Here is a 26,893-nt window from a genome sequence, read left to right as displayed (position 1 = left end):
TCAGAAGCTATATATATTTAGTTTATTAAAAAGTTGCTGTTTTGTAAGAGGAAACACTGGTGCTGAAAGTTCTATGTGTAGACTGTTCACATTGTTACTTAGGGCAAGATGTACGATAATTTGTTTTGCAACTCACAATTTGAGATCCGTTTGGGAATCGCAAATTGCAAGTTGCAAAACAAAATGTACACCAATATTAAGTACACTGTTTGCGATTCCAATTGGAGTTGCAAATGACCTAACTCATCAATATGCATGAGGTAGGTCGCAATTTGGGAATTGCCACACTCACAGAGATAGAGGCCTACTGCAGGCAGCAGACCACCATGTCTGTGACTGCTTTTTAAATAAAGTAGTTTTTTTCTGAAATGCAGCTCGTTTTCCTTAAAAGAAAACAAGATGCATTTCAAAAAGAAAAATGAAAACGTTTTCATTTTTTCAGAGTAGGCAGTGGTCTGTGGCACCACTGCCGGCTCTGAAAAAATATTTTCGCTTGCTACCATTCACAAAGGGGAGGGGACCCCTTCCCATTTGCAAATGGGTTAACACCAATGTGAAATTGGTGTTAACTGTGATTGTTTTGCAACCTCATTCCCTGCCGCAAAACAGTCATGCATGCCATTCAGATGCAATATTTGGAAGGGACGCCCTGAACTCACCCCTTCCTAATACCGAATCGCGAAACCCAAATTGCTATTCGGTAACAAGTTACCGAATCACAATTTGGGCTTTGTACATCCCCCAAAACATTTTTCTAGTCACAAACGAGCTGGTTTGCAGAATTGGCCTGTTTGCAGCTAGAAAAATGCTTTGTACATGTGGCCCTTAGTCACCCCATTAACTCTGTTTATTCGCCACGTTTCTTGAGTTGATGAACTAAACACACTTGTGAAGTGTCGCAAAGAGAGAGATATGGAGCAGCACTGATGATTGCTATTTAGGTCAAGCCTAGGCATAGCATGCACCGTCTTTCGAAATGCTGTATTCAGTCTGTGGGCTTACAGTTCTCCCATGGGCCTCGTATTGGTAACTTGGACTGTTCTACGAAAATGCTTGCTTTCTAGTCGGTAATCTTACTACTTCCCTCCTTTTGTTGTTTGTTACCACCCAGGGAGCTGCGCCTCGCTACCATTGTGGTGCTCTGGTGCTTATTGCTCTAATTCTGGGACTACTTTTTTATATTTGTCCCTGTTGGAATATGGGTTCATAGTGTAAGCTTTGCTCTTTACTGAATGCATATTCAAACGTCCCATAACTGCCTCTTTTAATCTCGTTGTACCCTGTTAGCCTCCTGACATCGGCATATATTTCTATGATTTGTCATGTTTTCGGTTTCCATATTGCGTAGTGCATGTTTTATCTCTACTGCGCTTTATCCTTCAACATGGCGGCCACCTTTCCCCAGGCAAAGCAATACAGTTCAGTTAAAGTTCCTTGCAGGGTTGGAGCTGTGACAGGACCCTGCACTAGACACCACATTGCCATAGTAGATTCTTTAGTGGTGGCTAGCATTATTACCAGATGGGAATGCTGGGCATTGAGAATGGCACGACGTGGACAGAATAATGGCAGCGCTGACTGGGACGTTGTGAAGGCTCGTGTTTACAGACACATTAACACCCTGGGCCTCCATTTCTTCCTTTTGCGTGTGTCACTGATTTTTTTCCTTCCTGGGATCACCTTTGGTGACAGCAGTTGAGTGCATGATTTCTAAGTGACAGGGTAGGTCTTCATCACTGGCACGAACTCTGGCAGGCTACAGGTATAGACGCTGTGACTCAATACCAGGTGCCGTGCCTGCGTTCCTGGTGCAGCATGGCTCGCGACAGCATGTCACAATCTGTAGGGACCAAAACCTTGAGTGCGGGCCATGGATTCACCATTAAAAAAACAGTCTGACTACTATAGTGATAAGTTACACATTGCCCTGCCTTTTCCAAACCCACTGTTGCAATACGTGTAAATAAATGATATCTGAGGAGAGTCCACCCCTTTTCCTAATCCGGGACAGGCATGGCTAAACACTTTTTAAGGTCCCAAAGCCGAGACGTATAGGCTATGCCACTGCTTGTTATATATGGGTTAAAAATGAACTTTCTAACTAAGAGTACTTGCAGATACCCTTGATACTACTAATATAATTTGCCAAGAGGATGTCAAACATACTTTACAGTCTGATAACAATGTCTTCCTGTGACTGAGCTATAGAAACGTATTATTCATTTTGAATATCTTGGTGCAGCTCGAAGATATAGTGTCAGACAAAGGAAAGAGAATGTTTTGTACATTTCGACTTTCCTCTGGGATGTATTTGTTCTAAAACTAGTCAGTAATCATAAACATTGCATACTATAGTGTGAAAGTTAAAGTAGACCCACAAAAAATGTATGCATGGTGGTTTTCTTTTATTTTTATGTTTTTTAAATACATGCAGTTTTTGCCCCTCCCTCCCTTCCTAAATTTCTTTCTTCTTAGTGGACGAGACAGCACTTGAGTGTCTACATAACTCAAGTAATACCCGTTGTCTTCATCCTCGTGTTTGGAAAACCTTTAGAGAAAGACTCGAAAAGCATCCTGTTAAGAGAAAAATGTCCAACTTACTGCTTGTTGTAATACATTTTGTTATGTGCAGATGTTTAGCTGGTCAAAAATGGAGGCTAGTAGGGATTGGGAAGCTGTATTACTTTAATTACTATTAGTGTTTCTACCTAATTGTTAGGGCCGGAGGCAAATTCGAGGATAACATTTGCGAGCTTGGCTATTGACAACACCTGCCAGAGAATCACGTTAAGCAATGATGGTCTTTTATCGCATTTTCCAACAAGCATTGATACAAGCAATAGGTTAGGCCATTATATATGGTACATGCAGATACACACACACACACACACATATATGTATTCCACATTCACTGCGTACATGACAGATATGTGCATTCTGTAACATAACCTACAAACATGTCTGCACACAGACAAGCTGACAATCGGGCACTATTGCATGTGTACTTACAGGCACTCCTACACATACAGTCTGACATGCAGTCCTCTCTACACACAGAGCAAGAGACATGTTATGTTGTTTTTCTTCTATGACACTTCAGGCTGCGCTAAGGGCAGCCCAGAGCACTAGATGTGATGGGTAGATGTTAAGGAGGAGGTGAGGGGAGGAATAAAAAGAGGGAAAGATTGAGCAGGAGAAGGCAGGATCTATAATTGAAGGGTGAGGCAATGAGTGCAAGGAATTGTCAAAAACAGTGAATTAGGAGTGGTGGACTGTTAAAGATCCCAGGGCAAGCCAGGAGTAGCCAATTGCCAATGTCCACACACCAACTTAAAGAGGCTGACCCTCAGAGACAAAGATGTGCAGCCACACACAACTTGGATGTAGTGAGACAGCACACAAGCAGGCATACATGGAGAGACTGGGGGACAATTGGACAAAATATGTGGAAGCAGTATAAAGTTAATCTGTAGTCCTTTTATTGATGAAATTAGTTTTGAGGTACAGGGAACTATTGTTGTCTTTGCATAATAGGTCCATGGCATCTCCTTGGAGAAATCACTTCTAACGAGTGATGGGAACTTCATTCTACATGCTTAGTCAATCATGGCTCTTTTTGTAGAGATTACCTCTAACCAACAATTATTTGCTTTGTGTAGGCCCATTCCTTCTTTGGCCTTTTTGTTATACATATGTAGCTCTGCAATTCAATAACTCAGTTATATACTACCTTGTCTTGGCATTTGTACAGCACACTTTCTGTCATTTTCGATTTCAGTGCGAGAATGAGCTTACAATCCACTACAAGACAGAGCACAGTCTAATTTCGTTTATGAAGATGTGGTAGCAATAGTGTAAACATAACATTTTCATGCTACACGAATGTGTGAGCATCATTGAATGATGGGTAACTCTTTAAGGTGATTGATGAGTAAAGACCATATGACACAGTTCAGTTTGCTGCATTCCTTTATCTTTACTAAACATCGTTGGCCTCATTACGACTTGACGCTGATGGCAAGTGTCTGCATGTATGCGAGTGAGTGGAAGTGTCTGTGTGGATTAATGCGTATGCTAAGGGATGAGTATGTGAATGCGTGCATGAAGGGATAATGGGTTGTTTGTAAGTGTGGATGGGTGAGGGGGTGTGTACATGTGTGGGGGTGCGTGTGCCAGCAACAAGAATGGGGATTCCTGTTGCTGGGTGCGTGACTGCCAGGGTTTTCGTGGCGGGATGACCGCCACGGAAAGCCTGGCGGTCTGCAGCCTCGTTATCGGCCGGGTTGGAGGTGCACACCGCTGGCCGCATCGTTGTGCGGGCACGGCGGCGTTGTGGAGGTTTGGCATCTGCCAAGCCCCAAAACTCGTGATGTGGCGGTCTTTTCTGTCAGGTCTGCATCGGTAAGATCGCCATGGGGAGGCTGGTCTGATGACCGCCAGTCTCTTAATGATGGCCATAGTCTCCACCCCCTGCAGCACACACCCTTTGGCTACCAGTTACAGCACAATAGCTTGGTTGTGAGAACAAGGTTTGTCTTTTGCTAAAGCAGGTTAATTAGCCATCTGTGTAAGATGTTCTATGGTACATGGTTAAATAAAGCAAAACTTCACTTTTCGGGGAGGGGGTGCTCTAAAGAAATGGAGTGAGTTGCATGCTCAGTTCAGCTTGCATTCATCACGTTGGTTCCGTATAAAAATATGTAGCCTGCTTGCAAAATGTAACAATTTGTGGCTGTTTGCAATTCTCCCCGAATTATAGCTTACCATGTCTAGAATAATGGAAGTAAGATTGGTCATTTTATTTTGAAAAAAAAATTCACTCAAAAAAATATATGACTTGAAAACATGGACAAAGGTTGCAGATAGTTTACAAAATTATAGTGCAACTTTTAATTTAATGTTTTTTTTATGTATGCCAAATGTTCAAAAAAATATGTCTGAAAAATAATAATGAAGAATTAGTGTGAAATATGTGCTCAGTTCTTACAAAGTCACGAAAGTGCACCCGTAAGCCTGTGTCCTTGCTTTTGTGCAGATTTAAGACTTTCAGGAATTCACAAGTGTTGACAGAAGTAGGTCTGGAAACCTGTGACAGTTGCAGTTTTCCAGACCTGCTCTTTGCAACCTTTTGTGAATTCCATTTTCAGGTGAAGAAATATACATGCGTACATTTGCTCGTGCAAAATTTGCCCAGCAAGTGCAAAAAAACTATTTAAAGCTTTTAATTGAATCTGACAGAACTTCAAACATTTTACCATTAGATACATTCTGCAGTCGTTGATACGGCACTTAGTATGTGCTTACAATTATGCAAACAAGGGAACTGTGACACAGTGAGATGAAATGATCTGTCCAAGAATTACACAATGTGTTCAACTGGAGAATATCAGCTTGGGAGGGGGCAATGTTCTTGATCTTCAGTTGGCAACCTAAGTCATGGGCCTCATGAGGAACCTCATCTTATTTACAGTAACATTTTGTGAAACCAAGTGACTCCATAGAAGTAAACTTGTCAGACCAATTCACAAGACGCATCCTCAGAAACTAAAGTGAGGAGGACAGCAGGGATATAACCTGAACTGTCTTGTAGACCAAATCATGGCATAATGAACATGCTAACATATTTAGAGCACTGTCATGGTCACCAAGTTAGCCTGAACAGTGCCCACCGTTAAATCGAGCCTCTGCCTATGCACAGCCATGGCATATTGATAGATTTAGGATAAACAAGCTTTGTATGTTAAGAGTCTGGTATAATCTGAAAGGTGTATAGTCAAGGCCATGCTTAAATCCAAACCCTGTCCTCCCTAACATAAAGTATTCTCTGATTATCATAGCTGTGATATAATCAGGGCCAGTAGAATTATGCGATGCACGCGTTTTTGGCATAATTATGGATTTGCCACATAATCTTATCATCTGCTGCATAATCTGCAGATTTTAGCAAAAAAAAAGTTGTTTCTCTCTCCGTTGGTTCAAAAGTTACTTAAAATGCAGCAACACGTATTGCGGCGCAGTGGAGAAGGCCCTTTGCCATGGTTTACTGATCACCTTTCTGTTCCTTATTCCTATATTTATGTGTTAAACTGGTACCCGTGAGGCGTAACCTATGCTTAAAGAGTGTTAACAAATGTAACAAGCATTTGCAATGCAATGGGTCTCCTGTTTGCTTCAGTTAGAGCTGTTAACGTTGTAAATTCCTAACTGGACTTTTCTTGCCCCTTAAATTGAAAATGAAATGTAAAACAGTTGACATAAGTGAGCTGATTCAAAGCGCCATTGCTACTATGAGCATGAGCGCGAAGGAGACACACAAAAGGAAAAAGAAGTTCGCTCTCAGTCAGACATTTCAGCAATTGTGCAATTATCCATGTAACAGGGTTGATGTCCATGATTGTAACAAAATCGCCCCAAGGAGGGACAAATGTAACGCATTTACCAGTGATAACAGGATTTTTGAAAGGCAAGCCCATAAATGAGTGATAGTGATAGGAGAGGTTAAAAGACCACGGATAGATTACAACAGGTCCAAGCGCTTGTGCGGTCAACCTAAAAATGACAATAAAATGAAATAATATTATCACAAATTGTACCTCATAATTTGCCTTTTCTTGCAGCACAATTTAGTCAACCATGCTGCATAATTCTAGTGGTCCTGGATATAAGAGAATACTGCCATAATATATCACCTACTTACATGGCACCAACTGGGACAAGTTAACTGAAGCAAATGAAGGCTACAAGTTTAACTATATTGATTTCTGAAATGAACAACAAGGACCAAGCCACAGTGCCCAGAATACTCAGACACACTAGCTAAATATTTACTTTTTATTATCTTCCTTTCAAAGAAAATTGATGTATTTTGGCTTTTCACAGCAACATGAAAAAAGTAAAAGAAAATGACATTTACATTCATGTGTGTTCTTTTACTGTAATAAACAAGCATTTGGTGTTCATGCATTGTTTTGTTCTTCGAGAGTTCAAACAGAACAACAAGAGTGCCAATCACAGCAAATGTTTTATTTGGGTCTGTCTTGACAGCGTAGTTGTCACTAGACATTTATGTGAGCATCACTAGAGAGTGGCGTTGGCTGTGCCCATATGCTGGGTCTATGAGTACACGCTTTGATTGGTCAGAATTTGTGTGCTTCCACAAAAAAGTGCATGGTCTCTGCAGGGCAGTGATCATTTTGTTCAGGCAGCTGCCTATGCTTGAACTTTCAGAGGTACACACATGACATTGGAATGCTACGAGACTTCGATAACTAGATCATTTGTGTTGTCTGGAAGCAGCACAGATGGGAGGAGGGCAGTTATTAACCTATGTGGATTTTTAGGTCTGGCTTGATAGTCACTTGACCTTTTTAACCTTCACCAGTTGTTCTACAGTTCTTTGGTTCCACACATGCATATTAATCCTTATGCTATTTACTTGTAATGCTTCACATTGCCAATCAACATTCCTTTAATGCTAGACCCATTGGCATTGCCAATGCTTGTTAGTGTTTTACTGCACTTAGTTTTACTGCATCTTTAGGGTTGAGCCTCTGAGTGCACGCGCTAGTGCATGCACCTCGCTTGTGAGACTTTGTTGCAATTTCTGTTCCTCCTTGTGATACAGGGACCCAGCACCGATGAATTCAACTTAATCAGTCCCCGTCCACAGCTCCAAACTTGATTGGGGTACTATTTTGTTCTTTTTAACTTCTAGTGCCCTGACTTGTGACTGGTCATCTTTTCTCCCTTTCCACTCATGTTTTCTTTTGTTTTTGCTCCTGGGTGCTCTTCTCAAAAGATGTCTATCTTGTTTGAAATATTGCAATTCGACTTTGTTTCTCTATTATGTGTTATTTCTGAAATTATGCTTTAACACATAATCGTGCAGTACACCACAATCCACCCACACCAATCCACCCCACTCACTTCACAAAGATCCAATCCATGCCAACCCACCCTAGTCTAATCATCCCAAATCCAATTCCCCTCGCTGCAATGCAAGGCAATCTGCCCCACTCCAGTCCAAAACACAATGCCCAACTCCAGTCTAAAACAATTTTCCCCGTTCCAATCTGCCTCCATCCAAAACTGTATGCGCCACTGCAGTCTGCTGCATTTCAATCTAAAACAATCTTCCCCACTCCAGCAGCCGCACAAGTGTACAATATGACAAAACACATTGCGAAAGCCAATACCTTTCGTATAGGTAAGGTATGTTAGCTTTGACAATGTGCTTTTTTTTTTTTTTTTAAACTGACAGTTGCTTCTGTGCAAGAAGTCGTTGTAATGTGAGGAATGGCGTAGTGCACTGAGCAATGCTTTGAAATCATTGATGTTGCCATTGCCAGCCAGGCACTGGCCTGGGACACAGCTCTTGCCCCATTGTCCAGCTCAGAGTGTTTTTTGTTTCTGACAATGCCTTTGGGCCACAAATGAAAGCAGCAAAAATTGCAATCTATATCTGGAAGCTGCACTCCATTACTATTTTCTGACACTAGCATGCAACTCTCTTGGAAGTAATTACAAAGTAGTCTCATCTTGCATGATTTTTTTAAACAAACATTATTGCATTTTTGATTACATACAGCATATTAGTACACCATCACATGTATCAGCTCGGACATTATGTCACAACATTGTCATGTCCTTTCTTTTTGCCGCCAAGATATCTTCTATCCTTATTGACATTTATATACTAATGATAGCTGATCAGTTTGCTTCCTTGCCCCCATCTTGGATCCCCCAACTAATCTAAACGAACAACTGGCTGTGCCTTTGCATCTAAACTCCTTGTTTTAGAGAGGGTTAGTCTGCTGGTGTTATTTCTTTTCTCGGTATTAATTTCCTATTTTCTGTAGGCTGAGTGCAAGATGGGGTTCAGTGCTGCTCGGCCTAATTTCTGTAGGTGTTTTCTCGCATGGATGTGGTATGTGCCATGTGTTCAGACGGAAGGATCATGCACGTTAAAAGTTTCAAGTAGTAAGTCCCAGCCCCTCATCTTGCATGTTAGATGCAATTATTTGCCATGAATGTTGCAATTACCGTTATGTGCCTTCTGAAAATAATCATTGAGTAAGCAGAGATGCATGCCCTAGACTGAAATCTACTTTTTTTTTTAAACTTGACATTGATATCTTCGAGTGGGCTGTGGAGGGGGGCCAAACTACTTTTACCTGCGAATCTGGGATAGGATGTAGAAAACGTCTATGGTGATGATTTTTTTAGGCCTGTAAAAAATATTTTTTCTTGTAAGTATTCATCAGCACTCTATTAAACTTCAACTGTGGAAATTGGCAAATAGAAGTTAATATTTAGAATACACACATTTAGCGAACCTTCTCCAAAGCGGTCAATGGCAAATTTTTTAATATTCTTAAAACTATATGATTAATGTTCTACATACCCACTTGCTCTTCTGGCCACAGTGGATTGAAAGACCATTCTTAGGTTTCACCTGCACGTGTGCTCTTTCAAAATCTTTAGTGAATAAAAAACCGTAAGAGGCTTAGAACACACCCCTTACTTACCTGAATTTTCTTAGTCCAAAGTCGCTCTTATGTACATGCTTTTCATTGGCCAGCATGTCATCTGCTTCTACGTCCTGCTCGGTGCTGCTTTGCTGTCCTGCTCTCAATGCCTACGGGTGGAATCTGAACCATGTGCTCCGTCCGGTCAGTGGCCATTGGCTACTGACCAGGGTCCTTCCACTGGCTACTTTACTGTGAAGGTACTATTTTTGCAGTTTCCAAACTAGCACTCCTTACGAGTGAATCTGTAGGCCATCTTCTCTCCTGTTCTATCTACCAGAAACAGCCTAGCCTCGTTTGTTTCTACTTCCATATAGCATGAACTCCACCCAAATGTTTTGGCGTGCGTTGCAGGAACACCAGTTACCTTACATAAAGTCACATCCATCTTTTTTGTTCAGGCAGGGGGAGATTGAGTGATTTGCCCAGAAACACAGTCTTTTTTGCATTGTAATTATTGCATTTAAGACCACCGTCCTACAATTCTGTTTTTAGGGATTTTCGTCAAGGCGCATGCGCATGTAAATAGGCCTCTGTTCTCCTGTTGAACTCTGCTGATCGCAGGAGTGCCATCCAAATACAGCCCTATCTCAGGGAAGTGATTGTCCTCGGCGGCATCGCTGGCGAGTTCACTGAATGCGCATCTTTTAATGAACACATAAGCTGAACAGCCAACATTGGAACACTTTACATCTACAGTTGGAACAGTTTCAGAATTGGGACTATGTGGCTAACTAGTAATACGTGTCACCTTCAGCCATCTTGACGTTTTGCCAGCAGCAATTTCTGCTCTGGGACTTGCTTTTAACTTATGAAGTCCACAAAAACATTAACGGTCTGCCTCGAGGTGTCATACACAGCTTTCCATTACTCAGCAGGTGAAACTTGTTCCTGAATTAAAGGGTGCACACCTTTAATTTCAGACACATCTTTAGTAATGCTGCTCTCTCATCGGATGTACCTTACTGTTATTTCGGTAGATTTTGAACATAGCAAAGGTGGTATGGTTTTAAGTAGCTCCCTAAATTCCGTCCTCCCGAAGCAGGCTGACTTGTGGCTAGAGTCCACATAAACTTTCCGCTAGCTGTAACGAGGCGCCGGTTTCATTCCGAAGTTTCTCTCTTCTTTCTTCTTTTTATTTGTATTAATTAAGTGCTTAGTACCCCTTGACAAGGCTTCACATTTGAAAACTAAGCATCATATTTTCCCATACACGTGATTTCCTTACTCACAGGGGGAAGAGCATGCATCGCTAGAGGTGCGGTAAAAATGCTAATGCTGATAAACTAGAAAGATAGGTCAGTGGGTGGATGTGCCAGTGGCAGAGAGGAGCATGTTACCTGTAGCCAGAGCCGGCCTTTAGCATGGGCAGACTAGGCCCAGGGTGCCAGTATTCTGAGAGGCACATGGAGCAGTGTGCATTAATGTTATGCCAACAGCAGCGCCCTTCTCATCTTGCTCCAGCCTTGTCCATATCCCTGCCTGGTCATTTCTGTCTGATTTGCCAGTTTAAAGTGGTTAGTCCTTCATTGCCAATTGGAGGACTTCCTGGCCCTGGTTTTCTGGTTGAACCCAACAGGTGAATGGTCATCCCTTTTGACCTCAACACGGGCTTGCAGTCCGTCTGGCATGTTCTTTGAGAGAGGGGGTGTGTTATGTGCTATCAAAATAATGTTTTGAAGAACGAGGGCCTGACATGGGTATCCCATTATGTTACCACATGAGAGTGATGTTTTTAATCACATATGAGGAACTAAGCAGTCCCACGTGACACCTTCAGCCATTATTGGCTTTTAGCCAACAGCATTCTGGGACGTGTAGTTTTCTCTTTACTGTTAAAATTATGCCATAATAATTGCAGCATGCTGCTGGGTGAAAACAGGTTATCACACCTGACTTTGGGACACCTTAGTTGACCAACTGAGACGAACTCCGGAAATGTAAACTTCTCCACTTCACCTCTATGTCACTACCATGTGGCAGTTTGTAAGTTGTTTCACATAAGCCAATTACTTGAAGAAAGGCAGCAACAAACGGGCATATTTAAAATATGTTTTATACACCGCTTTGCACTGTAATTTGGTTTAACTAAGTGCTTTATATAATGGGTTTTACAGTATCGAATTTCTTTCTGCCCTGGAATGTTCTACTCCTCCCTTTACCAGCCCTTCTCACACAACCCCCTTCCGGTCGGTCCCCAGTTCCACAGTGTCAGCGAAACCAAGAACATCTGTTATTGCTGCCCTTTAAACTACTTACCACCAGTGTATGCAAAGGCGAGGTAAGCTGGGCCACAATTAATATTAATGACCCAGTTAATAGCAGTCACAGGTGAACAGCGGCCTCCTTTACTGTTGGCTAGTCTCTGAATGAACCACATGACGCCAAAGCCGATGTTTGCCCCTCGGTACAGGTGATTTGTCAGCATGAAGTACATTGTTCGCCTATAGGCTCCTAGTGCTTGCTCTATTCTAATAGACTGTTAGATCTTGGATGGAATTGACAGGTTCGCTCTTAGTGGGCAGTTATTTTATCCATTGGGAAAGTGTGGTGTGTTCAGATTAATTTAAAGCAAACAAAAGTGTGCCTTAATGGTATAATTCTATTAGGGTGTGCATACTGTTGCTAATAATAATGTTTGTTGAGACTTTGGAATGAATGCATTTGCCAATTATATTGGCCAATTATTAATCACTCTAAAAAGTATGCATTATTTTTAGAAAGATTGATAAAAATACTGTGTTAAGCCACACTCAATCGTATGTCCTTGCCCAGGGCTTAATGCACATTCTAGCCCCGAGATTTCACAACACCCATCTCATTGTTATTCATAGTAACCAAATGACTTCATGTGGCGTGGCACACTTGCATTTTATTTAGCGTTTACTACCCCTGTGTTTGGCACTGAAGCTCTTGCCTACATGGGTAACACGCTATGCCGTAAATGGAGTGTGGTTGGAAGACTGTGTTTAAAAAATAAAATAATGTATTCTGTGAGTGAAGTGTTTCCATGTCATACGTGATTATCACAGAAGTGTGATTATTATGTTATGGGGCGCAGCACTAAGCAGAGTGGTGGATGAGGTGGTGTGAGAATAACATGCACAGTTTATGGTTTTCAGTGAGGTAGCATCTTTGGAATGCCCTGCCTGTCCCTTTATGGTATTTCTTATGATCATCGTCCTACTCTTAGCTGCTTACTGTACTGGGTTGTCCAACTTGAGATTTTTTTTTTTTTTAAAGTTTTTGTTTCTGAGGTGGCGTAGTTGGAGAGTGAGGTAGTGGCGCGATCTGCTGGGATGGGCTTTTTTACTAGCCTCTCATATCTGAATGTCATTCTGAGGTGTAAAGGAGTGCACTTTATTTAAGTCCTATTATCTGCTAGTATGGGACATAGCTCTTCAGTTATCCCATGAATGTTCCGTTGGTGATGGCTGTTTTAGAGGCTGCCACTGTACTAGGTGATGTACAAGACCATAGCAGATATCTCTTATGTGAGTGCAAGAGGAATAAGTAACAATTCTGTGGTGTCAGTGTTTGTGTATGTCAGAATGTTTCTATATGCATTGACATTACTATATAATACTCAGGCTAACCTTATGTAGGTCAGCTATTTTTAGATAACCTCAACATATAAAGTAGTGTGATGGTTGGATTGTTAACATATATGTGGGCTACAAATTGTACATTATATTTATAGTGCAATTATCCTTCAAGGCTCAATCCCAGGGTTGTATGGTGATGTAGTTATCTTGAGAATAGCCATTGTTTTAAATGTATACACTCCTGAAATATTTGAATCTTGGTTGGTAGAGAGTTCCAGAGCTTGTTGGCCTGCACTTACAAATCAGTGCCTCGTATGGATTTCTTATGGTAAGGTGGCATGATGCTGTGCAAGCCTGGATTGCCCAGTGTCCTGTTTTGTTTGTTTGCTTAACTTACATTTTTATTTGTATCAGTTCCTTTCCTTTGGAGGTTGTATGGACAACTCAGAGTGCCTTGAGTGTGTTGAGTATGAAGAGCTGTTGCGAAAGGTGGTATGTAAACTACACTTTGTTTGTCTTTGCGGTAAAAAGTAATCCATTTCACAGCAGTTTCACATATTCTGGGATGGTGAAGTCTATGTGTAGTGGTAGACAGTGTCAAGTGCAGCTGATGAGTCCAGAAACAGTAGCGCAGCCGCTCTGTTCTTGCCCACTGTACGTTTTGGGTCATCCCAAATGAATATATGATGGCTGACACTGCCGAGCCAAAGGATGTGTGACCTGAGCAGCTGTTATTGAGTGCTTGCGAAGGTTGTATTTTCATTTTACTGTTTCTGTTGCTCCTACAGAAAGGCACAAATGGTCATTCTCCCCACAGTGGTCGTGGAACGCTAGAGGGTCTCATTCTGTTAGCTGGCAGACTTCTTCGGAAGGAAGTCTGCTCTTAAGGGATAATTCCCTTTCTTGTACAGGCGCGTATTCTGAAGAGTTAAAAGCTGACCTTTGGTAGTACATTTTGTCCCACAGTTAAGACCTCGCGAGCTGCTGACACAACCTTCTCAGTCGTCACCTGTAATACATTTTGTTTGTGTGCTAACTTGTTGTGAATGAGCGTATTAACTTTCTAAATCGTGTGCTTCATTACATTAGCAGTTATCCCGAGATGAGGAAGCAGCAAGAACTATATAGCTTGTCCTTATGACATTTCGAGATCCAATCTCACGGCAACGTTATTTCGGCAGGGCGCCCCGACTTTTATAGCTGTCATAAACATGCTCCATTTTTTAATCGTAAAGTACTACCCTAATGTATAAAGTACGGTATTGTTCTTAAATGGAAAGACAATTGCTGTGTAACTGCCACAGTGTTTGGTCGTCTTTTTGCCGCATAAGTCCAATGACCTTGTTTATAGCCAATAGTATTAAACCAAATGTTTGCGAAATACGCCGCATTCCTTTGCATGTGTCTTAGGGCCAGATGTAGCAAGGCTTTTGCGCCTCGCAAACGGCGAAAAACACCGTTTGCGAGGCGCAAAAGCCTCTACGCGATGCAGAAACGCATTTTGCGAGTCAGAACCGACTCGCAAAATGCGTTTCTGACTCGCAAATAGGAAGGGGTGTTCCCTTCCTATTTGCGACTCGCAACGCGATCGCAAATGAACTTGCAGTTACCATCCACTTGAAGTGGATGGTAACTCATTAGCAAACGGGAAGGGGTTCCCACGGGACCCCTTCCCCTTTGTGAATGATCAAAAAAATATTTTTTCAGAGCAGGCAGTGGTGCTATGGACCACTGCCTGCTCTGGAAAAAAACGAAACAAAAGGTTTCGTTTTTTTTTCTTCTAAGTGCAGCTCGTTTTCCTTTAAGGAAAACGGGCTGCAGATAGGAAAAAAAAACTGCTTTATTGCAAAAGCAGTCACGGACATGGAGGTCTGCTGTCTCCAGCAGGCCACCATCCCCGTGAGTGCCCAGACTCGCAATGGGGTCGCAAACTGCGACCCACCTCATTAATATTTATGAGGTGGGTCTTTGCGACCCCATAGCGACTCGCAGACGGTGTCTGAGACACCTTTCTGCATGGCAAATTGCGAGTTGCAATTTGCGAGTCGCTCGGACTCGCAAATTGCAAGTCGCAATTTGCTTTCTTCCTACATCTGGCCCCTAGTATCAGGATTCCGCACTGCGTATAGTTTGTTGAACTACTCATGCAACAGGAGCACAACGTAACCACTGCCCTCTTCTTTACAGCAGTCTATTGTCCCAGCCCACCCGATGACGCCACCGAGCCCCAGTACCACTGGTACTAACAACAACAGCAGCAGTAGCAGCAGCAGCTCAGGATGGGATCAGTTAAGCAAAACAAACCTGTACATCCGAGGGCTTCCTCCAAACACCACTGACCAGGATCTGGTCAAGCTGTGCCAGCCGTAAGTACTTTCTTTTTAATGGAAACGACATTTCACTCTAAAGTCATTCTTCAATATTTGTTGTTTGGGTGGTAACATCAAATAGACACCTACGTTTAAACACTAGTGAAGTAAATCAGTTACTCAGCCCTAAGATACATGTTTTTAAACTTGTCACAATTAACTTGCATTGTGGGGTGTTTGAGTTAATTTCTCTGTAAAGGTGTTATGTTGTAATACTTTTGTACATGAACTACTGGCCAAATTAATTAGAGTGCCAGAGTTATGTTAACTTTAAGTCAAGTTGCTAAGCAGTCTTTTGAAAACCGTGATTGTTGCCATTGCCAGTGTATAAAAACATTCCAAGGTAGCACTGCTTTCTACTCTTCTCACCTCTAGGAAATAAGACACTTTGTTTTAAATCTCACAACTAATGTAGACCTCAAGCTTTTTTTTTTATAGTTGAGATTGCTAGGACCCACTACATTCATAGCGATTACTCACAGATTACCAATCGCAATCAAGTGGATGCAAGAAGCAGAAACAGTCTTTTTGGTATGCTCTCTATGAGGCCCTAACACACTCACTGCTGTTCGTGCCCTGCTAACAACATGGTTGTCACCAATAAAATAAATGGTGAGAATACTATGAGTATATCTTGCCTCCCTTTTTACAAAAAAGATGAATGTAAAATGAGGATTGAGCCCTGGTTAATGCTGGAAGGTGTGGTAAATTGCCACTAATGGTACATTCATTAAGGGGGATGCTCTTTAAGGAAATATATTTCTGAAGAGTATTTCTAGTGTTACTGAGCTCATAAGTGTTAGAAATTGGCTCTCTAGTTGGCAGAGGTATGCACCCTCTCCAAGTAGGGACCATAATCCTAGTCATGGCCAGTCAGTTACACTTCATAGAGTAACCTGTGGTCACCATCTGTTAGCTTGGCACAGAGCAGGCAAGCTTAACTTAAGAGGCAATTCGTAAAGTGTTTGCGCAACACTTAATGTGGAAACACCACACAAAAATTTAATGAACAAAATAAGTACAAATTGACAAAAACTCAGTCAGTAGAAGTCGAGATATTAATTTGTAAAGAAGATCTGTAATTGTAGGGTTTAGAAACTTAAAGCTCCAACCAAGGCTATGTGGTCATGCTAGACCGAGCTAAATCCAATAGTTCAGGCCGACCATGATGGAGCGTAAGCTGGCTACAGGGACCAACATTGTCCTGCTGAAACAGTACTTTGTATGCAGCGTTGTGCCTATGTTGAGGGTCTGATGCGAGGAGCAGAGGAGACTATGCAACAGCGCTATGTTGCTTCTGATCTGTGCAGTCAAGGGATGCATCATCATCATCAGGCCGCGCAGTGGTGCGGCATTTGAATGCACACAAAATATCCGTCTGTGTTTAGAAAATTGCTGAAGTAGGAATGTCTTAATGTTGTTAATTTAATTTATTTTGCAGATATCCATGTCATAATTCTTAAGCAACACCTAGCATTACCATCTATATTTCTCCATCTATATTGCCGAAGTATGCCTTGACCGAAGGCCTTTGAGGCAATGATATGATAATACTGACTATTGGGAGTTGAGTATGGCTTTGGGTTAGTCACCTACGTTTCTAACACATGTAAAGATTCTGCCGGCTTTCAAGGAGCGATTCGTTGGTGATGGCACCGATGGGGAAAATGCGCTGTAAATGGTTAAAGAATAGTGTGGATCATGCCATCGTACAGTTGATGCTTCAATCTTTTCTAGAATATTTCTTCAGGTTTCTCAAGGGAGGTTAATTACTACAGCTAACCTAGCCTCATTTGCCAAGGGGGGGAGGGGCGCCTGTGTAAATTTTTCATTTTACCTGGTCCTGTTGAATGTTCTTAGCTAATGGTCTAGTTACACATTAGAGTACTGGTGCTAGGATTAACTGCTGTGGTGTGCCACATGCTAGTCAGTGCTCCAAAGATACACGTGACCCTATTTTATCTGTTGGGTTTGATGTAACCTACCAAAAGCAATGCATGAGATCTGCTTCGACTCGCTTTGACTTTTTAGGTCTGGATTGACAGCATGGCTGTCTGCTTACATATTGCTGTCAGTTCTTTAGAGTATACAGAGTGGGGTTAGTCTCCACCAGAGGAGTATTAATTAACCTCTGATCTCATGCTAATTGTTGTGTAATTCCACCATTTAGGGAGTTATTCTGTTGAAATCCATGAGGCACTGCTTTACATCTGAAAATTACACTCCATCACCTTGTCCCATTCAGTCCTTCATCTCCTGTATGTTTTCTATACAGGCAGCGGTACTTTTTTTGTATGTTTTCCGCTTCCTCATTAGTACATATTAACTGCTGTCTGATTCTTCTGAATCAGTTTGATGTTTTTTAGATTGTAATTAATACTGATGGCCTTGTTATTTCACATTAAATTGGAGGTGGGGGACATGAAGGTGCCTTTTCCTTGAGGGAATTCAAGCTATTCGAAACATTGCCAAAATCGTTCTGCACTGTTAATGTATCCAGCTGACATTAATAAATATAGCCACTCCTACAGCCTGGGTGTTTAAAAAAGAGTGAGGTTTTTATTGCAGGTTACAGACAAGGAGAGATGAGGAAGATTTTAACCCCCCCATTCTACCTCCCAAAATCAGAACCATGAGCACACAAAGTATGGGGTGGGACGAGAGACAAGACTAGGGCAGAAACATGTTGGTCGTTAGGATTATAGCGACAGAATGAGTCATTACTGTCCTTCTTTTGTTTTTTATTTTATCAGCAGACACCACTATTATAGGTGTGATTTACACTGGTAATCTTTTAGGTAATTGTAAATATAATCTAAAAACTCCTTCTGGGTTCATTTAACCACAAGGTTGAGTCCGCCGAGGTGGCATTGTCCTACTTGGGTGGGGGAAGGTGGCCAGATGATAAAGCACGACACTATTATATGTGGGAAGAACCCCTAACATATGTCCCAAATTAACGGTTTTCACAACCATTCCTGAAGAAATTGGATCACAGCAACAATGGTACAACCACAAGATGGTCTTGTCTCTCACCCCCCCCCCCCCCGTCGTCCCCAATACCTTTTGTGTTCATCGTGTTTATTACAGGCTACAGGAATGTTTTCTTTCCTTCGATTCTGACCATGTTTTAATGATTGAAACATCATTAAAAACGTTTTTTGAAGACAAATATATATTTTTCAAAATTGGGTAATTGTTAGGTCAAAGCTCCCACCTCAGGAGTTAGGGAACCGACCCTAGGGGTGACAGGCCGCGGGGCCATTAATGGCTCCAAGAAGAGGGCTGCACAGCCCCCCTCCTTTCAGTTTGGACGGGCCGCCTAGGCAGTTGGTGGTCCCTGGGGTCCTATAGGGATATGGCAGGAAGGGTCAGCGCGGCCCCCCCACCAATAAATCAACTATGCCCGGGGGAGGTGGTGGTCCCTTAGTCCTATCCCCAGTGTTGGAGATGGGGTTTCTGGTTGGTTAGGGTATGCACCCGACAAGGTGTAAACCAACTATTCCAATTCTGAGGGGAGAAAGCACATGCACCCTAGCACTGATTAGCAGTGGTAAAGTGCCCAGAGTCCTAAAGTCAACAAAAAAGGGTCAGAGAAATGGGAGGAGAAGGGCGAAAAGTTTGGGGATAATGCTGCAGAAAGGGCCATTTCTAAATCCAGGGAACAGGAGGGGAGGCTTTGCGGCCCCCAACCAATTTTTATAAAAATAAAAATAACATGGAGGTGGTGGTCCCCGGGACTCCAAAGAGCCTATGGAGGGGGTTTCCACATGGCCTCCTTCCAAAATAAACATAAAGCCCCTGGGAGGTGGTGGTCCCTGGGGCTGAAAGGAGCCCGAGGAGAGAGGCCCTCCTGTGCCCACATCACTTTTTTAATACCCCTGCAGTCTTCCGGGACCTGGTCAAACTAGGAACTCTTTAAAAAAACAAACAAAAAAAAGAAAGAAAAAAAAAGTGAACCTGTGCTTTTGTTTATTCCTTTTAACTTCTCACCGTATCCACTGCCGTTTCCACCTAAAAGTCCCAGGGGGACCCCAACACCAAGACTAGGGGGTTAGGGTAAATATAGTGTCATTCCGTCCAACCGTTCAGGCTGTAATCATGTCTAAAATCTCTATGGGAAATGGCATGGGGAAAATGCATTTTGGGATCTGCCTTTTTCTCAGGCCCCCGATTGATGAATCGCCCCAAAACTTTCAAGTCAGCAGCTGAATTGAGTGGCAAACCATTTGTGAGGGTTTGTCAAATGAAGCCAAAATAATTGTGGCAATACAAAAAATGCTTTTGCTACGGAAAATGGGTCCTTAATATAACTACCTACTGGCGACTGCCAGAGGTATCTACAGTTGGAGCCTAGTTTCCATAGGAAGCGTGTTTTTTGACTTGGCTATTTCTTTGGCCTTTGGCACAGTTTGACGAATCTTCATGAAACTTTCCAAAAAAGTGTCCTCTAGGGTCTTATTGTATATGGGAAAGTTTGGGGTGATCTGTCAAGTGGGGGCCAGGAAAAATGGGTGGGGGTCTGAAAAAGTGCATTTCCTGTATTAATTTCTATAGAGATTTTGGACACAAGTGCAGTCTGAACCACTGGATGGAATTACACCACATTTGGCAAAAATGTAGCTCTTGGTCTAGAAAGCTCCCTTTTTGTTATTTGGTGTAAATGCGTTCAGCAGTTTTCAAGAAATGAAACTAAATCCAATTTTTTTTTTAAATGCAGGGTCTCCATGACTTTGCAAAAACTCCTGATTTTGTGCAGAGATCTGATTAGCTGCCAACACATCCAGGAATTGTTGGCAGCCATTTTGGGACTCCAAAAAATAAACTCAAAAAGAAAGTGGGCAGGGTAGGAATATTCTAACCCCCTAGCCTTGATAATGGTGTCCCGCTGGGACCCCACCAGGGCCAAAAGGCATTTTTTTAAATTCACAGTGAAATTCTTGAATATTTGCATGAATTTAAAAAGAATGTAATTGTGCATTTTATTTAGTCTCCTGCGCTTGTTTTTGACGTAGCCCCCGTTTGGGTGTGCATAGATACATAAAAAATGGAGGGGGCTCACGGGGTCCTACTCCAGGGCTTTGCTAAGCCCAGGGGACCACCATCTATCTTCCTGAGAGCTAGTTTAGTTTAAAATAAGTATATTGGGGATCGTGCAGACTGTCCCCAGACCCCGAGCACCACCTCCCCAGGGCTTTTTTTCCCCACAAAAGAGGGTGGTCTCACGGACCTCTCATCCTGGGCCTATATGAAGCCTCAGGGACCATCACCTCCCTGGGGTCATTAACATTTTTACAGAAAACAAGGGGGCCCTGTGGCCCCCCTCCTAGGACATATAGTGCCCCGGGGATCACCACCGCTCCGGGTCCAGCCCATGCAAAATAGAGGAGGGGACCATGCAGCTACCCTCCTGGAGCCATTACTGACCCTAGGGACCAGCACCCCCAAGGTCTGCTCATGCTATCTCCTGAGATGCCCACCCTTGGGAGATAGCTGTTTGCTTTTGCTGTACAAAAGCTGTAACTGCTTCCGCAAAGCAAAAGCAAACACTCCTCTTCCAGCAAGCAGTAGCTGTCAAAATGTTCCTGCTTGCTGGAAACAGAGTGTTCGGTGGCATGTGTAGCTGCAGATACACATGCTGTGCATAGTCCGCCGTCTGGTGTTGGGTCGGAGTGTTACAAGTTGTTTTTCTTCGAAGAAGTCTTTTCGAGTCACGAGACCGAGGGACTCCTCCCACTTCGGTTCCATTGCGCATGGGCGTCGACTCCATCTTAGATTGTTTTTTTTCCGCCATCGGGTTCGGACGTGTTCCTTTTCGCTCCGTGTTTCGGGTCGGAAAGTTAGTCAGAATCAACGGAAAATTTGTCGGTATTGTTTCGTTCGGTATCGGGATAGTTAGGGCAAATCGACACCGAGCCTTAAAGAGCTCCGGTAACCCTTCGGGGTATTTTCGATCCCCCGTCGGGCCTGGTCGGCCCGACCGCGTGCAACATCGAGACTGATGGAACGGACCCCGTTCCGATTCTGTCCTAAATGCCACAGTAAATATCCTTATACAGACCAACATTTGGTCTGTAACTTGTGCCTGTCCCCCGAGCACAAGGAAGAGTCGTGTGAGGCCTGTCACGCGTTTCGGTCGAGAAAAACGCTCCGGGACCGAAGAGCCAGGAGCTTGCAGATGGCTTCCACGCCGACAGGACAACAAGGGTTCGAGGAGGAGGAAGAAGAAGAAACTTTCTCCATCCGCAAATCGGATTCCGAAGAATTCGACGAGCAACCAACCGTGAGTAAGACGTTGAAAGAAAGATCACACGAAAAAACAGACAAAGCCCAGGGGACGCCACTGCCAACAGGCCATGGCATAACCCCTAAATTAGGTGACCGTCCATCGGCACCGAAAAAGGGCGAGCTGGTGCCGAAGTCGTCCGACTCAGGTCGAGACACAGGCTCGCAACACAGGCTCGCAACACTCTCGGGACCGAGAGAGTGGTGCAGAAAAGGCTCGACACAGAGACAGCGGCACCGAAGCTGCTCGGCACAGAGATGGCGGCACCGAAGATGGTCGGCACCGAGAGGCCAAGACACCGAAAAAGAGAAAGATCTCGTCGGAGCCGAAAACAACTAAAGACACGGTTTCGGTGCCAAAACACCTGGCAACCGAACCAAAAACCAGTTCCTACTCAGAGGAACAATCACTGTCCTCCCAACTAAAAAGACACAGATTTGAGGAGGAATTACAAACTACAGAGGTAGATCACACGCAAAAGCGGATCTTTATCCAAAGGGGTACAGGGAAAATCAGCACTCTTCCCCCAATCAGAAGGACAAGGAAACTTGACTTCCAGCAACAAGACAAGCCACCACAAGCAAAGGTGGTAAAGAGGGTAACTCCACCACCCTCTCCACCACAGTCAACTCATGTATCACCGGCACAGACTCCACCACAATCACCAGCTCATACCACCATGAGCCAGGATGATCAGGCAGCATGGGACCTCTATGATGCTCCAGTATCGGATAATAGTCCAGAGTCGTACCCAACTAAACCCTCACCACCTGAGGACAGTACAGCATATGCACAGGTGGTAGCTAGGGCAGCCGAATTTCATAATGTATCTCTACATTCGGAGCCTATTGAGGATGACTTCCTCTTTAACACCCTGTCCTCCACCCACAGCCATTATCAAAGCCTTCCCATGCTCCCGGGAATGCTAAGGCACGCTAAACAGATTTTCAAGGAGCCTGTTAAAAGCAGAGCAATAACTCCAAGGGTGGAGAAAAAATACAAGGCACCGCCCACAGACCCTGCTTTTATTACATTACAACTGACACCAGATTCAGTAGTCGTAGGAGCAGCTCGTTAAAGAGCCAACTCGCAGACATCAGGCGACGCACCACCTCCGGACAAGGAGAGCCGCAAGTTTGATGCAGCTGGGAAAAGGGTTGCAGCACAAGCTGCAAATCAGTGGCGCATCGCCAACTCGCAAGCACTCCTAGCGCGATACGACAGGGCCCATTGGGACGAGATGCAGCATCTCATCGAGCACCTCCCCAAAGAATTCCAGAAACGAGCGAAACAAGTGGTTGAAGAGGGGCAAAATATCTCCAACAACCAAATACGTTCTTCTATGGATGCAGCAGATACAGCTGCAAGAACAATAAATACTGCTGTGACAATAAGGAGGCACGCATGGCTGCGCACATCTGGCTTCAAACCTGAGATACAACAGGCAGTGCTCAATATGCCGTTCAATGAACAGCAATTGTTTGGCCCAGAAGTGGACACTGCAATTGAAAAATTAAAGAAGGACACTGACACAGCCAAAGCCATGGGCGCACTCTATTCCCCAAAGGGCAGAGGCACATTTGGCACATTTCGCAAAACAACTTTCAGAGGAGGGTTTCGAGGTCAAGCCACAGAAGCCAGCACCTCACAAACAAGACCACCTACCTACCAGGGACAATATCAAAGGGGTGGCTTTCGAGGCCAATACAGAGGGGGCCAATTCCCAAGAAACCGGGGAAAGTTTCAGGGTCCCAAAACCCCTCAAAATAAACAGTGACTCACAGGTCACACAACCCCTTCACACAACACCAGTGGTGGGAAGACTAAGCCAGTTCCACAAATCATGGGAGGAAATAACAACAGACACTTGGGTCTTAGCAATTATCCAACATGGTTATTGCATAGAATTTCTCCAACTCCCTCCAAACGTCCCACCGAAAACACACAATATGTCAAAACAGCATATAGACCTTCTAGGACTAGAAGTTCAAGCATTACTGCAAAAAGACGCAATAGAATTAGTACCAAAAACACAAAAGAACACAGGAGTTTACTCACTGTACTTTCTAATACCAAAAAAGGACAAAAGTCTGAGACCAATATTAGATCTCAGAACACTAAACACCTACATCAAATCAGACCACTTTCACATGGTCACGTTACAAGACGTAATACCACTACTTAAACAGCAAGACTACATGACAACGTTAGATCTAAAAGACGCGTATTTCCATATACCGATACATCCCTCGCACAGGAAATACCTAAGGTTCGTATTCAAAGGAATACATTACCAATTCAAAGTGTTGCCATTCGGAATAACAACAGCACCAAGAGTCTTTACAAAATGTCTAGCAGTAGTAGCTGCACATATCAGGAGGCAGCAAATACACGTGTTCCCGTACCTAGACGATTGGTTAATCAAAACCAACTTGCTAACGAAGTGCTCACACCACACAGATTATGTTATACAAACCCTTTACAAACTGGGTTTCTCCATCAACTATGCAAAGTCACACCTTTTGCCGTGTCAAACACAGCAATACTTAGGAGCGACAATCAACACAACAAAAGGGATAGCCACTCCAAGTCCACAAAGGGTTCAAAATTTTCACAAGGTGATACAAGCTATGTATCCAACACAAAAGATACACGCAAAGATGGTATTAAAACTCCTAGGCATGATGTCCTCATGCATAGCCATTGTCCCAAACGCAAGATTGCACATGCGGCCCTTACAACAGTGCCTAGCATCACAATGGTCACATGCACAGGGTCAACTTCTAGATCTGGTGTTGATAGACCGCCAAACATACATCTTGCTTCTATGGTGGAACAGTACAAATTTAAACAAAGGGCGGCCTTTCCAAGACCCAGTGCCACAATACGTGATAACAACAGATGCTTCCATGACAGGGTGGGGAGCACACCTCAATCAACACTGCATCCAAGGACAATGGGACGTACATCAAAGAAAGTTTCATATAAATCACCTAGAATTGTTAGCAGTATTTCTAGCGTTGAAAGCATTCCAACCAATGATAACCCACAAATACATTCTTGTCAAAACAGACAACATGACGACAGTGTATTATTTAAACAAACAGGGGGGAACACACTCGACACAGTTGTGTCTCCTAACACAAAAAATATGGCATTGGGCAATTCACAACCGCATTCGCCTAATAGCACAGTTTATTCCAGGGATCCAGAACCAGCTAGCAGACAATCTCTCTCGGGATCACCAACAGGTCCACGAATGGGAAATTCACCCCCAAATCCTGAACACTTACTTCCAAATTTGGGGAACACCTCAAATAGATCTATTTGCAACAAAAGAAAACGCAAAATGCCAAAACTTCGCATCCAGGTACCCACACCGGCAATCTCAAGGCAATGCTCTATGGATGAATTGGTCAGGGATATTTGCGTACGCTTTTCCCCCTCTCCCTCTCCTTCCATATCTAGTAAACAGATTGAGTCAAAACAAACTCAAACTCATATTAATAGCACCAACATGGGCAAGACAACCTTGGTATACCACACTACTAGACCTGTCAGTAGTACCTCATGTCAAACTACCCAACAGGCCAGATCTGTTAACACAACACAAACAACAGATCAGGCATCCAAACCCAGCATCGCTGAATCTAGCAATTTGGCTCCTGAAATCCTAGAATTTGGACACTTAAACCTCACACAAGAGTGTATGGAGGTCATAAAACAAGCGAGAAGACCATCCACTAGACACTGCTATGCAAGTAAATGGAAAAGATTTGTTTGTTACTGCCATAATAATCAAGTCCAACCATTGCATGCATCTCCAAAAGATGTAGTAGGATATTTACTACATTTACAAAAATCAAATCTAGTTTTCTCTTCCATAAAAATACATCTCGCAGCAATATCTGCTTACCTGCAGATTACTCATTCAACTTCCCTATTTAGAATACCTGTCATTAAAGCGTTTATGGAGGGCCTAAAGAGAATTATACCACCAAGGACACCACCTGTTCCTTCATGGAACCTCAACATTGTCTTAACAAGGCTCATGGGTCCACCTTTCGAACCCATGCATTCTTGTGAAATGCAATACTTAACGTGGAAAGTTGCATTTCTCATTGCCATCACATCTCTAAGAAGAGTAAGTGAAATACAGGCGTTTACCATACAAGAACCATTTATTCAAATACACAAAAATAAGGTCGTTCTAAGAACAAATCCAAAATTCTTACCAAAGGTTATCTCACCGTTCCACTTAAACCAAACAGTGGAATTACCAGTGTTCTTCCCACAGCCAGATTCAATAGCTGAAAGAGCACTACATACATTAGACATCAAGAGAGCGCTAATGTACTACATTGACAGGACAAAACAAATTAGGAAGACAAAACAACTATTTATTGCCTTCCAAAAACCTCCTTCAGGAAATCCAATTTCAAAACAAGGTATCAAGATGGATAGTAAAGTGCATCCAAACCTGCTATCTTAAAGCAAAGAGAGAACTGCCTATTACACCAAAGGCACACTCAACCAGAAAGAAAGGTGCTACTATGGCCTTTCTAGGAAATATTCCAATGACCGAAATATGTAAGGCAGCAACATGGTCTACGCCTCATACATTTACTAAACACTACTGTGTAGATGTGTTATCTGCACAACAGGCCACAGTAGGTCAAGCCGTACTAAGAACTTTATTTCAAACTACTTCCACTCCTACAGGCTGAACCACCGCTTTTGGGGAGATAACTGCTTAATAGTCTATGCACAGCATGTGTATCTGCAGCTACACATGCCACCGAACGGAAAATGTCACTTACCCAGTGTACATCTGTTCGTGGCATTAGTCGCTGCAGATTCACATGCGCCCACCCTCCTCTCCGGGAGCCTGTAGCCGTTTAGAAGTAGATCTTGAACATTTGTACATTTGTAAATATATTACATTAAACCTTCATTTTGTACATACGTATTTACTCCATTGCATGGGCACTATTATTAGCATACACAACTCCTACCTCACCCTCTGCGGGGAAAACAATCTAAGATGGAGTCGACGCCCATGCGCAATGGAACCGAAGTGGGAGGAGTCCCTCGGTCTTGTGACTCGAAAAGACTTCTTCGAAGAAAAACATTTTCCTTTCATCTCTTTTCCTGCCCTCAGACATG

General features: G+C 43.1%; 1 protein-coding gene across 7 annotated transcripts in view; it reads left to right on the top strand.

The window, feature by feature from the left end:
• The window catches only part of RBMS1 (RNA binding motif single stranded interacting protein 1), a 552,647-nt gene that overhangs the window by 325,355 nt on the left and 200,399 nt on the right, over nucleotides 1-26,893 (top strand). For all 7 annotated transcript variants that reach the window (XM_069224212.1, XM_069224217.1, XM_069224211.1 and 4 more), the window contains exon 2: nucleotides 15,260-15,438. In XM_069224212.1, the coding sequence (XP_069080313.1) occupies nucleotides 15,260-15,438 (179 nt within the window). The remainder of the gene's footprint in view (nucleotides 1-15,259; nucleotides 15,439-26,893) is intronic.

This window comes from Pleurodeles waltl, chromosome 3_1 (genome assembly GCF_031143425.1).
Source record: "Pleurodeles waltl isolate 20211129_DDA chromosome 3_1, aPleWal1.hap1.20221129, whole genome shotgun sequence".
Lineage (NCBI taxonomy): Eukaryota > Metazoa > Chordata > Amphibia > Caudata > Salamandridae > Pleurodeles > Pleurodeles waltl.
The sequence above is the reverse complement of the archived record's forward strand: the minus strand, read 5'-3'. Positions and strand labels throughout refer to the sequence as shown.